At 38.2% G+C, this 12,122-nt stretch overlaps 1 protein-coding gene across 1 annotated transcript in view; it reads right to left on the bottom strand.

Moving 5' to 3' along the window:
- Positions 1-1,666: 1,666 nt before the first annotated feature.
- The window catches only part of LOC121683928 (gastrula zinc finger protein XlCGF57.1-like), a 59,874-nt gene continuing 49,418 nt past the window's right edge, over positions 1,667-12,122 (bottom strand). The window contains exons 5-13 of the mRNA XM_042063822.1: positions 4,460-4,549; positions 4,206-4,296; positions 4,005-4,078; positions 3,779-3,902; positions 3,277-3,499; positions 2,652-2,811; positions 2,335-2,445; positions 2,136-2,212; positions 1,667-1,770 (exon numbers count right to left, since the gene is read on the bottom strand). Of these exons, the coding sequence (XP_041919756.1) occupies positions 3,868-3,902; positions 4,005-4,078; positions 4,206-4,296; positions 4,460-4,549 (290 nt within the window). The 3' untranslated portion in view covers positions 1,667-1,770; positions 2,136-2,212; positions 2,335-2,445; ... (1 more) ...; positions 3,277-3,499; positions 3,779-3,867. The remainder of the gene's footprint in view (positions 1,771-2,135; positions 2,213-2,334; positions 2,446-2,651; positions 2,812-3,276; positions 3,500-3,778; positions 3,903-4,004; positions 4,079-4,205; positions 4,297-4,459; positions 4,550-12,122) is intronic.

The raw sequence follows: 12,122 nt of genomic DNA on the forward strand, positions 1-12,122 counted from the left end.
GTCACTGGGACACTCTATGGCCAAAGGCCAGTTATCTCTGCTGTTGTCAAGCGGGCATATCCTAACTTTATCTTATTTACTTAGCCTACTTCCATACAGTGACTCCCAGAGCCATATAAAGGTAGAGTTGCGACAATGGGTGTTCAAAATTCGGAAAGGTCAAAAAGGTCACGTGGTTCATGTAAACTTCAAATAGTGATTGACAATGGATTAGAATGCATTAAATAGGCTACTGTTCAATGATAGACAGAGCCACGATTTTGGGTAATTGACAGTCAATAAATGCATTGATATACAATATACAATATACAAAACACAGTGTAATTATTGTGTAAACTATGTAGTTATCCTACCATTACAACAATATTAAATTAAATTCCAGACCTTATATCTTAGCCTGCTATATAAGGTGACCTTTTTTCCGTCCTTTTACGTATGTGTCACTTAATATTAATTTTTTGTACAAAATCAAGACAGGAGATTCTTTAGAAAACGCAATTGCACCCACCCCATAAGTGTATCTAAATTATCGCTATACAAAATAAATGACCTCGTACAGTGACTCGAAAAGCTGTAAACAGTGTTTTTGAGACTGCGTGTAGCCTACAAAAGCGCATGGAGCTCCTGTGAAATTTTGATTTTGCAACGAGAAACTGTAACACAGCTAGTCTAACATTAGTTGTTTGAGTTTTCTACCCCGCGTTTCCTCTGGTAGTCACTGATCTGAGCTAATGAGTGAATTACCTAGCCAAGCCTAGCCTATCGTCACAGGAGAATAAAAAAAGTTTAAACATTTTTAAACATCTCCAGTGTAATGGTGGGCATTCTAAGTTAACCGTAGCATTAGGCCTTTAGTAACCCCATGGTAATGCGAGTGATCATAATAAAATATAAAACGTGACATGTAAGTCCTTCGATAAGTAACCAGGCTATGAACTCACAAACATGAACAGCATTTTGTCATCGTTTGTCATTCACCGTGCTGTGAACAGCATTAAGATGCTAGGCTAAAGAGCTTGAGATTCAGACTGTGGCCTGGGGATGGGGATTTTACACGATCCTTCATCACTGGGCTAGTGTGCCCTGCTGTGTTAATATGACCGTGCTGATGCTAACAGCTGCAGCTCCCTCAAATCTAGGTTAGGTAGCATTCTGACGTTGGGCCAACGTTGGCCCAAGGTCAGTGGTTGTGTTGGCCCAACGTTGGCTGCTGACGGTGGCCCAACGTCATTTTGTCCGGTGGCCCAACGTTGGCCCAACCATTTAATTAGACCATCAGCAGACCTTTGGCCAACCCTAACCCAACCATATGCCAACTTAAAAAGCCTACCCAGCCAACCCAAAATACACCTTACCAACGCTATGCCAACCCGAAACCTACCTTTCTAACGTTGGGCCAACCATTTCATAGACCAACTGCCAACCTTTTGCCAACCCCAACTCAACCATATGCCAACTTAAATAGCATACATACCCCAAAAATTACACCTTACCAACACTATGTCAACGTTCTAACTTTAAGATGACTGCTTATTTCAGCAGAACACTCATCTTGATATTTTGGCCGCCTTTATGGTTAGTACAGATATTACTTACTTGATCACAATGATTTTACCAATCTGCCCTGAACTTGTCATCTTAATAGTGATATAATACCAACACGAGATTAAGGGTTAAAATAAATACATTTAATAATACATATTGATTTAATAATAAACATTTATGTGGTGAGATCCTCAAGGGTTGATGGGTCATCAATCAGTTCTGCTCCTATAAAATAACAGAAATTACTTTTAGTTACTTTTAGAAATTATTTTGTTTTGCTTGCTCAAATAAGACTTCACTGCATTAGGAAGATTATACAGATAATTTGTCTAACAAGAGATTACGAAATGTGTAATATTATAATGTTGTCTCCCAAGTGTAATCAAGCAATCATCTTATTAACTGGTGCCAATGTACAATTTATGGAGGCCTATTTTATAACATTCTCTTAATTATGTACAAATGATGTTAATGCCTTCAGGTCACTTATTTCCAAGTGCTTGAAGTTATTCATTTCGAGCATTAGATAAAAAGATGAGACAAAAAGGTAAAACAACTTAGGACTATGCACTAATGACTAAAAAACTTACAATGTCAGATATTTCAGACACCTCGGATTCACTGCTGATGTCAGATGGAGGATGTGATGGGGGATGCGTCTGCCTCTCTAAATTGAGGAAAGAAATTCAAGTTAACTACTTACTATTTCACAACTGTGATGATAAAAGTCAGCAATACAGACATACAGGCAATTAGAAATATTTTTTGATTGGTTGTTGAAATCTGTACCCTTTTCTGATCTCCTTTTTCTTCCTCCATTTCGGTCACCGCTGTATTTCAGCCATGTTTTTATCTTTTCTTCTGCCTCCATTAAGGTGGCACCTTGTTTTTTGGCAGCATCTGCGTGGGGAATTTGGGGGAATTGAATGGAGAGTGAAGGATAATATTTTACTCTTAAAATCAGTTTAAAAACCACTGATTTAGAACATGACGTGAAGTTTTGTTGTGTAGGGTAGATAACATACTGGATGTGTACAGCAGGCTACCCAATCAGAATGTGTGTAGAATAAACATTGAATGAAATTGTAAAAGAGCTGTAGGCCTACCTATGATGACCTTTGCCAGGTTCAACACAGAGAAAGGACTTTTCTGCCCCCTGCCCATCCAGTTAAACTTTTTCTCTAAATCATTGCTGATTGTTTCACGCATGATCCTGTATATTATATCTTTTGTTGTTGTCCCACCCAAACTCATGAGATGTTTTACCTATAAAATAAAATGGTTGTGCATACATGATTAAGCTTGTCAAAAGGTGGAACATAACTACAAGCACTACACAGTGCTATGGGCTACCATACACTCCCATAACAGAAGAAAAGTGGCATAGCAAGAAAGCTCACAATTAGTGCCTCCAAAGCTTCACTACTAGGACCCTAAGGCATTAGTGATTCTGTAGTAGAGTTGAGTTCAAGAGGTGATTTCAAGAAGTATTTAGGATAACTCAGACAGTTGAGTTTATTGAAAGAATTGAAATAAGAGTGAAGGAGGAAGATCAAACTATCGGTATCCAAGAAACGGATGAATCACTCACATACAATCCTTTTAACAACACTAGTTAAAAACTATTTATTCTATTTATGTATGTATTCCTATTTATTCATGGATTTATTGGCTTATTTATGATATTTATTGATTATGAGAACTACTAATAACTAGAGTAGGTTTACATACACAACATAAACAGAACTTAGCAGAGAGCGTCGTGTTTCCTTGTCAGAAAGCCGGTCCTCCATTTTTTTTATATCATTAATATTTTGTAAAGGAAACTCAAAATCTGGAAAACTGCTGACTTCAGTGACACTCTCTCTTCTCAAAATTGCCTGAAGCAGAAGAGAATTTTGTCTGACTTGGCCTTTTATCTCCTCTAGCATCTGAAAGAGTCGGAGTTCTCTTTCTGAAACAGACAAAGTATATAACTTTATATAACATGTGTCTACTGTTTTGCATACTCAATTTGAATTATTACATTCTGTTTTTATTTTGCATTTTACATGATGTCCCAAGTTCTTTTTTTTATGATCTTAATTGTGGTTGTAAATCAAAGCACATTAGATATTAAGGCTAATTGTTAAGAAGTTGTTGAAGAGTTTCTAATCCCTTTTATAGACTAAAAAGGTCATTACTAAAAGCTCCAAGTAAACTATTATAAAATATTTGGAATAGTTCTATGTACCATCTTGTCTTAGATCTGGGACTGTCTCTGGTGTTGATGGTGGAAATGGAAATGGTGGTATGGCTGGCAAGGTCTGGCTTTTGGCTCCATTATTGCAGAATTTCTTTTTTGGTCTTTCCTGTCTCTGCATATGGAACAGTGAGAAACAGAATCAGTACACAATATTCCAAAGTCTTGACCACTGTATGTTTTCTTTACATGTCATGTTTTCATCTGTGCTGTTTACCTGTGTGGAGCCTACTTGTTGAGGCCTGAACTGGAGGTCTTCCTGAGGCTGCAGATGGAGGGGCTGATGTAGACCTGAATCCAACATATTTTGATGAAGATTAAGTGTAATCAATTGTTTAAAGGTGCAGTGAACACTAGTTGCAAATAAGCCTAACACAGTCAGGCTATAAAAGGAGAACTGAGAACAGAGAAAACATACACTCTTTTCCGCACACTGTCCTCGTCTGTTGACTCCAAACCATTGCCTTTGCAGAACTTCACGAGCTTCCTTCGGGCTTTTTCATAGGAATCTAAATATAGAAACAAACAACATTGTTAAGCCTATTATCTGAACATTTGAAAATAACTGCTTATAGGTATGACTCACAAGGAGCATGTTTAATTTTGAGCAATAGATTTGAATAGTTATTTCTCTATATTTCTTCACATTGTGGAACTTCCTCAATAACTTACCATACTCAGCCACCCATTCAGTTATATATTCTTCCCATTCTTCATCGATGCTCAGCCAGTCACTTGGTATAACCTCTGTCTCATTTTTTTCTGTGAAAACAACAATTGAATACATCTACAGTATAAAACAAACAAACAAACAAACATAGCTAGTGTTACAAACTATATACAATAATAAATAATAAACATACTTAAGCAGTATGCAGTAAAGGATATGCCACAAACCCATCCTTATATTGTAAAAGAATGACTTTTGTAACAGTCTGAAGAGGGACAATAGTCAATGACTGCCCGGGTTGTTTCACAAAGGATATATTAAGACTTGATGAATCAATGGGGTAGGTAAAAAAAGATGATTTGTTTTGGAATTTAAGACAGACTAAATGTGATACTTCCTTGTCTTTTAAAATATTTTTAACTATATGAATGTCTCCATTGAACAGAATGTAGTTGTCTCCCTCTGATAAACTAATCAAAGTTCCACCATTAATATATTGCTTATATTGTGTAAATTGCGTCACATTGTATGGAAGAGGCCCATTCTTATGTTCCTGGTAAAAACCATCCTTGAAAACTTGCTTTTTCTGACAATCTCCTGATGATCTGTTGAAGGGGCTGGGTAGGGGTCCTAATCATTTTTTTTAATTGTGTAGAGGAAGTTCTCAAATGGGAAAGCTGAGAAATTATGCAGCGCACCAAACTGCCTTGCATCATTGGCAAGATGTGTCAGCCCGTGTATGTTATACACAACGTAATTACCATAAACAGATTGAAAATGCTCAACAAATGTGATCAGTAACTTTTCAGCAAAATCACAGTACTGGAGGCACAGTGAGGGGCAGCATAAAATTCTAATGGCTACATGCAGAAGCATAAAATTGTGGTATAGAACATTCGGCAGATGGTCTTTCAGTGCCACTGGACCAGTGTACAGGAGAAAAGTTCTGAACTCTGTCGTTTTCCACCTATCTACCTCAACAAGTGATCGCCCTTTCCGTGCAAACTCTGGGGAGTGTCATTGCAAAGGACACAAGAGCTGCAGAAATGAGGCCTATCTGATGAGCACCTAAACGAGTAGGAAGCGGTCCCCTCATCCAAAACTCAATCAACTTTCTCATAACCCCAAGACAAACAAGGTGCAAAAATCTAATGGAAATTGGGAGACCATACCAATTCCAACCTCTGTCAACACACTGGTCCCTTTATGGTGAAACTCATCATCTTTATTAATAAAAGACGCATCTGTCCGTAAAGGTGAATCAACTTCAGGAAAAGTCATGCGATTTTTGGCCCACGTTCCCTCCTGTGTGCATTTTTCACAGCCATGGTATGCATTGTGGGCTTTAATGTTTTTCACAAAAGCCCGTGCACTTGCATCACAAACAAAATTAGAAATTTTAATATCTACACATTTGCCAATAACATCCACACCCTCTAATTTAAGCTTTCCATATTCATTCACAAATGTTTCCAGGAACAGATTGACATTCGCTGGTTTTTTAGACCCAAGATATAAAGCAATGACGAATGGTTGCTTTGTTTTGTCTTCCTCTACCAAGCCTAGAATGGGCCAGAACTGCTGATTGCTGCTTTTGAACAAAGGCAGTCCATCAATATTTACTTGTAAATTAATGGCCTTTGGGAGAGGGTCTATTTGGTGTAATATATGCCTAATGCCTTTCTCAACTCCAAAATAATGCATGGTGCCACCAGCAATCTGCTGGACCTCATAATTAGTTGGAGTGCCTAAAAGAGTGCGGGAATCCTTTGGGAGATAGGAATGATATTTTCTCAGGATGCCCAAGAGCCCATTTAGATGGCATTGTGGTACTTGGCTGTCTATAGAGTGGTGAAGTCCCGCCCCTTCCGTTTGCCTCCATGGGACCTATCTTTCAAAAAAATTTGAACGGCAGTCTATGGCGAAAAATCAATTATTTTCTGGTCCCGGTTGACTTGTGCCTTGAATTACCCATATGATGTTTGTCAATTTTAAAGACAATTTTTCATGTAAAGACATTTGCAGTTTGTTTCGTAACTATTGAATTACAACATTGTGAAAGATCGTAATTCCAACGACTACAAACCCATCAGTCGCGCTAGTGACGTTAGCTCATTCACAGCCACACTAGATTGTATCAGCATACCAGCAACAGGTCTTAATTGGGCTTTCCTTGCCGAAGAAAATACCATGAGTTAAACGGACCTGCTGCTGGGAGAGGTTTAGATGACTTGTTATACAACTATTATTACAATGATTGTCAATGAGATGTTTCTGGAATGTATTAGTTGTATGAAACACGAAGTAAGCTAAAACAGACCACAGACACACATGAACAAAGTTCAAGAAAAAGACTTATATGCAGTAGTTGCTAGCAGTTGAAAACATTTAGCCATGGGCTAAATGTTAGTCTAGGTTCTCATTTCAACTTAGCCTGCTCTTGCATTTGAGGACCTACTTGCTATCTGCTGCATAAGCTATACATCAGTGGTCTCAAACTACCAGCCCGCGACCTAATGTCAAAATAATAATGTAATTCGGCCCTTGAGGGTATTTTTTTTAAATTGTGACAAACAACAACATTGATTAAAATAGACGATAGATCCAAGTACAGTGACGAATCCCATTCTCATCCACTGCTAGACATCCAGAGCTCCGATTCAAGCCCAAATTCGCTGTACAAAGTGTTCAGGAAATACTTATTACACGCGAGAAAGACAAGACGTGCATTTGTTTGTAATGACGCCGAAGCGATGCAGGTCATAGTTTTGCATAAATTGAAGCAGAAATAGGCCTAGACCAAATGTTGAAAAAAACGTTCACGTTTGATAAAGTCTTGGGTAGGCTATGTTATTCACCTATTCATTCTGATTCTGAAGGAGAATATCTGCATTTTGGAGATAATGAGCGATCGTCTATTGACAGTGGTCGTCACGGTGCGTAAGTGATGGAGATGCGTCTTTACGTGTATACGACGGTGTCCAGGCATAGGCTACCATGCTTATTTCGACCCTCTGCCCAATATACCTGGAGTTGGCAGTGGTAATCGTGATGATAATGTCCGTAATGGACGTGGTACAGACAGCAGGGGTAGTAAAAATAGGCTCTGAAGAACTACGAAGTCACCCACGATAGGAACTGATTTGACCAGGCTACTTTATTGTAGGCCTATAATAGCGGTTTGTGGTTATACTAATAGTTTACTATTGTTGGTTTACATCTTAGGCCTACTGTTTTCCTGTTAAATAGTTATGTGGGTACCTAATATGACAAACAAGAAAGTAAACCTGCTCAAATATGTGCAACATCCAGTATACTGAAAGGTGTATCATTTGAGGTGCTTGCCATCCAGTGGCAAATTAGATGGGTACATTTTCCTCCTTCATAAACTTTTGTTTATACTCAAAGATTTTTACATTTACAGTAGGACTTTATCTCTGACCACTTTCAAGCCTTTTGAAATGTTGATGTCAAAATCCAATGGTGTTGTTTTCTTAACCCTGCCACCTAAAGTTTGTTTAAATAAGTTATGAGAGGAAAATATTTTTTATCTGGTGTACACACACATACCTGTTTTTATGCTTTTTGTTTGTTTTTATCATTTGTATTATTTTATCATTATTTTATCTAGGTTTCTAGCACAGGTGTCTAAAAAGATTTAAAAAAAAGTTTTGTGTAGGCTACTATTAGAAATAGCCATTCTTTTTTTGTATTAATCTTTAACACTGACGTAGCCCTCCAATCAGATGACGTTGGCAGAAGTGGCCCCCCAGCTCATTTGAGTTTGAGACCCCTGCTTTACATAGTATAACAATTGTATTTGTGTTGACATTGTTCATTAAGCATGCACATAGACCAACATTACATATGCAAATTTAAACTTGAATAGGCTTTACCAACCTTACCCCACATTTTAAGATTTTGATATGGTCTATTGTTAAATTGCATTTAGATACAACACAACAGACAAACTGAATCTTCCGGTCGTTGTGTTCCTTAAACGTCTGTATATAAATTCATGTAATCACAACAAATACTAAGAACATACTAAGGCTGATGCTTAGAGTCCACATCAAGACCTAAGCATTTGTTAGCAAAGCCTATACTGTATCACAAGTCATATGTGTTTCTGATATGTTGCTGATTGGATTATAAACAGCCACAGAAATGAAGAGGAATGGCTCAAGGACGAAGGAAATTGTATTTTTATTATTATTCTTATTTAATTATTTATATAATTGTGTTAAATGTTCCAAATGTAAAGCACTTTGAGCTGCATTCTGTGTATGAAAGGTGCTATACAAATAAAACTAATCATTATTATTATTATTATTATATAGTATTGTACGTTGGGCATACGTTGTATGGGTCAGCCAAAAATAGCCAACTGTATCAACATTGGCCCAACGTTGGGCACACGTTGTATAGGTCAGCCAAACACAGCCAACTCCACCAACGTTGGCCCAACGTTGGGCATACGTTGCATAGGTCAGCCAAACACAGCCAACTCCACCAACATTGGCCCAACGTTAGGCATATGTTGCATAGGTCAGCCCAACCTAGCCAACCAAATTTAACGTTGGGCCAACGTCAGAATGCTACCTGGGTATTAAGCTAGCTTTTGCCAATGAAAATTAATGCAAAAAAAAAACAGCCCTGCTCCTAACTGAGGAAAAGTTTACATTACCAACAATGTTAACAACAAACTCAGTTTCACTGCTGCAAGTACAAAGTTGGCTGTAAATATGCTTCGCCATATTTAACCAAACCAGCTAGCTTTGTGATAACAAAATCTTACCTTTTATGTGTTTAGTCCACTGAAAGTTATCCACATATCAAACGATTAAATCCACAGTTATGGAGGAATTGTTTTGGGGAAGCAGTTGCACTTTATCCCACTTTTGCTGCCCTTTTTAAAATTAAACCACTTAAATCCATAGCCTAGATGAGCATTGCGCATAACGTTACAACTATGTTGACATGATGGTAAAGCTAAATGCCCAAGACACGTCACGTCATAGAAGTTGTAGGCTACAAACGCAAAAACTTAATGACAGCTCGTTCGTGGTGTTGCCTAGTGCTGCCTAATTGACATGGTATAGGCAAGGTTTATCTTATATTAGGTTATTATGTGTGGCACATTTATTGGGCTTTAGCCTCTTTTAATTTATTTGATAAGGAACTGATAAAAACTGAGCAGCAGAAAAGCTGTCATAGTTTATTATTATAATTAGGTTATTAATACTATTACTTTACTACTATTAGCCTACTGTTGTTACTGTTATTATTATTATTATTATTCGGATGAGCCAATAATGTAAATCTGAGTCTGAAATGTTGGCTACAAACAGTCTGTAACTGCACTGCTGCTATTATAAATTGTTAACTTTTGGGAAATATTTGAGGCTTCCATTAGCCGCCATTGTTGAAAAAAAAATGGAACATTAGCGTCAATGGAGTTGTCGCAACTCTACCTTTATATGGCTCTGGTGACTCCTATTAAGAAGTGGCCACTTCATTCGCGCTTACCGTGATTCACGCAGCAACATTATTAAATTAATCTGTCACCATATGCCTATGCCAACGTTTGCAAAGAGGAGAATCTTTTAATTTGATTCACAATGAAACGTTACATTTAATGTACATGTAAACAATGAGTAGGCTAGTTTTGGTTGTTGTTGGTGGTGTTACTGTATCCCTTAGTTATGCCTACAATGCAAAATTGTTCCCTCGTGATTGTTAGACGCATTTCAAAACATCGCGACGTGAAATGCCACCACAAAACATTGTTTGTGTGAATTAGGCCTGTCAAACTCGATTCCTTTTAAGGATCCGGGTTATTCTGAGTCACTCACTAAACTGATCCGGGTTGAACGAGTCACTTGAGTACTAAATCGCAAAGAAATTCAGTCCTACGTTCAAGCAGTGCCGTGGGGTGCTTCATTTCGTTAAGTGCCTTCTCATGTTGGATGTGGATCCTCCATGATTTGAAACCAGGTTTTTGCAGCACTTGCATTTAGCCTTTAGAGTTTTGCTCTCCTGGTCAAAGTGCATCCACACATTGTTCATCTTTTTGGTGCTCATGTTCAGAAACTGTGATCTTATTGACAGAGAGGGTAGCCTATATTATAATAATTAATTATTTGTTGTTGTTTTGTTAACAATAGAAAAGTTTGCCTAGGTCTAATACTACTCTGCTACAATGTTTATTACCACTACTACTAATAGTAGGCTACTAGGAATTTATTCTAATAAGTATTATAGGCTGCTAATACTAGGCAACTAATATTACTATTAATCATAGCTATACTGTTAGGTAGCCTAATATAATATCATATAATATAATATAATATAAAATAGCCTAATAGCATCAAAACCTCCACCCACTCACGGGAAAGAAAGCAGTTTGAGCCAGACTGTTGATTTATTGTCTTAACCTAGCCTAAGCAATTGACTTTCAATGTAGACATAGAAACAGGAACGTAGAAATGCCCTGCAGTGAATAAATTATTATTATTGTTATTATTATTATTATTATTATTATTATTATTACTACTACTACTATTATTCTCATTAGGCCTATTATTATTATCACCTTGACGCGAGTAGAAACTAGGCTACTCGCTCGTCTACAGATCCACTCATGGAGCCGGCTGATTCGACTGACTCGCACTCATAACAACATAACGTAACCGGTCCGCCCGGCTGATCCAAATGACCCAGGTAGGCTAGCCTACTCAAGCAACTCCATACAGAGCTTGCAATGTTTCGGACTGTCTTCGCGACCTAATTGCATTTTATAGTAGGCTATGCGTGCAGAACATATGTTATTTCAGAAGTGAAAGCATGGCTTTTGTTGTGGATTTGTTTTTCACCTTGACGAGGAGTTACTAGCTGCTCTAAAGATCCACTCATGACAACGTAGCCGGCTGATTCGACTGACCCAGGTAGATACTCAAGCAGCTCCATGAGCGTGCAGTTCGGACTGTCTGCACGACCTAATTGCATTTTAATATGCTACATCTATACACCAAATCTAATTATGTCTAGGCTACATGCAGAACATTGAATGTTATTTCAGAAGTGGAAAAATGGCTTTTGTTGTGGAATTGCTTTTCACCTCGAGGAGGAGCTACTCGCTCTCGCAGATCCACTCATGACAACGTAGCCGGCTGATTCGACTGACTCGTACTCAACGTAGCCTAACCGGCCGGCTGATCCAACTAACCCGGATTGCTAGCCGCTCCAATCTGAGTCACATGGTCTGTGAGTCTGCAATGTTTCCGGCTCTGCGGGAAGTTAACCAGTTATCTCGGACTGCCTGCTCACTCAGTCGCTTGAGTTGATTTGTGGAGTTGTGGTTGCCTACGAAATTGTTACATTTTTGGCAGCTACGATGGCTAGGGCTAGGAGGCTAGCTACAAGAGGTTTGTGTGTGGCGCTGTTTATCGTTTTAGATTGAATTGTAGTAGGACTCAACTGATCCGAGTTAATGATACTAGAGACTCGCGACTCATGGGTTAATTTAAAGACACGGGTGAAAGATCCGAGTGAATCACGACTTAAACACCTTTAGTGTGAATCGGTCTTATTAGGAGTCCTCGCTTAAAGGCCGTGTTGCAGGGTTCATTTCCCAACGAATTTGCACAATTTGCTTGTTGGTAA

Source organism: Alosa sapidissima, chromosome 15 (genome assembly GCF_018492685.1).
Source record: "Alosa sapidissima isolate fAloSap1 chromosome 15, fAloSap1.pri, whole genome shotgun sequence".
In the NCBI taxonomy this organism is placed as follows: domain Eukaryota; kingdom Metazoa; phylum Chordata; class Actinopteri; order Clupeiformes; family Clupeidae; genus Alosa; species Alosa sapidissima.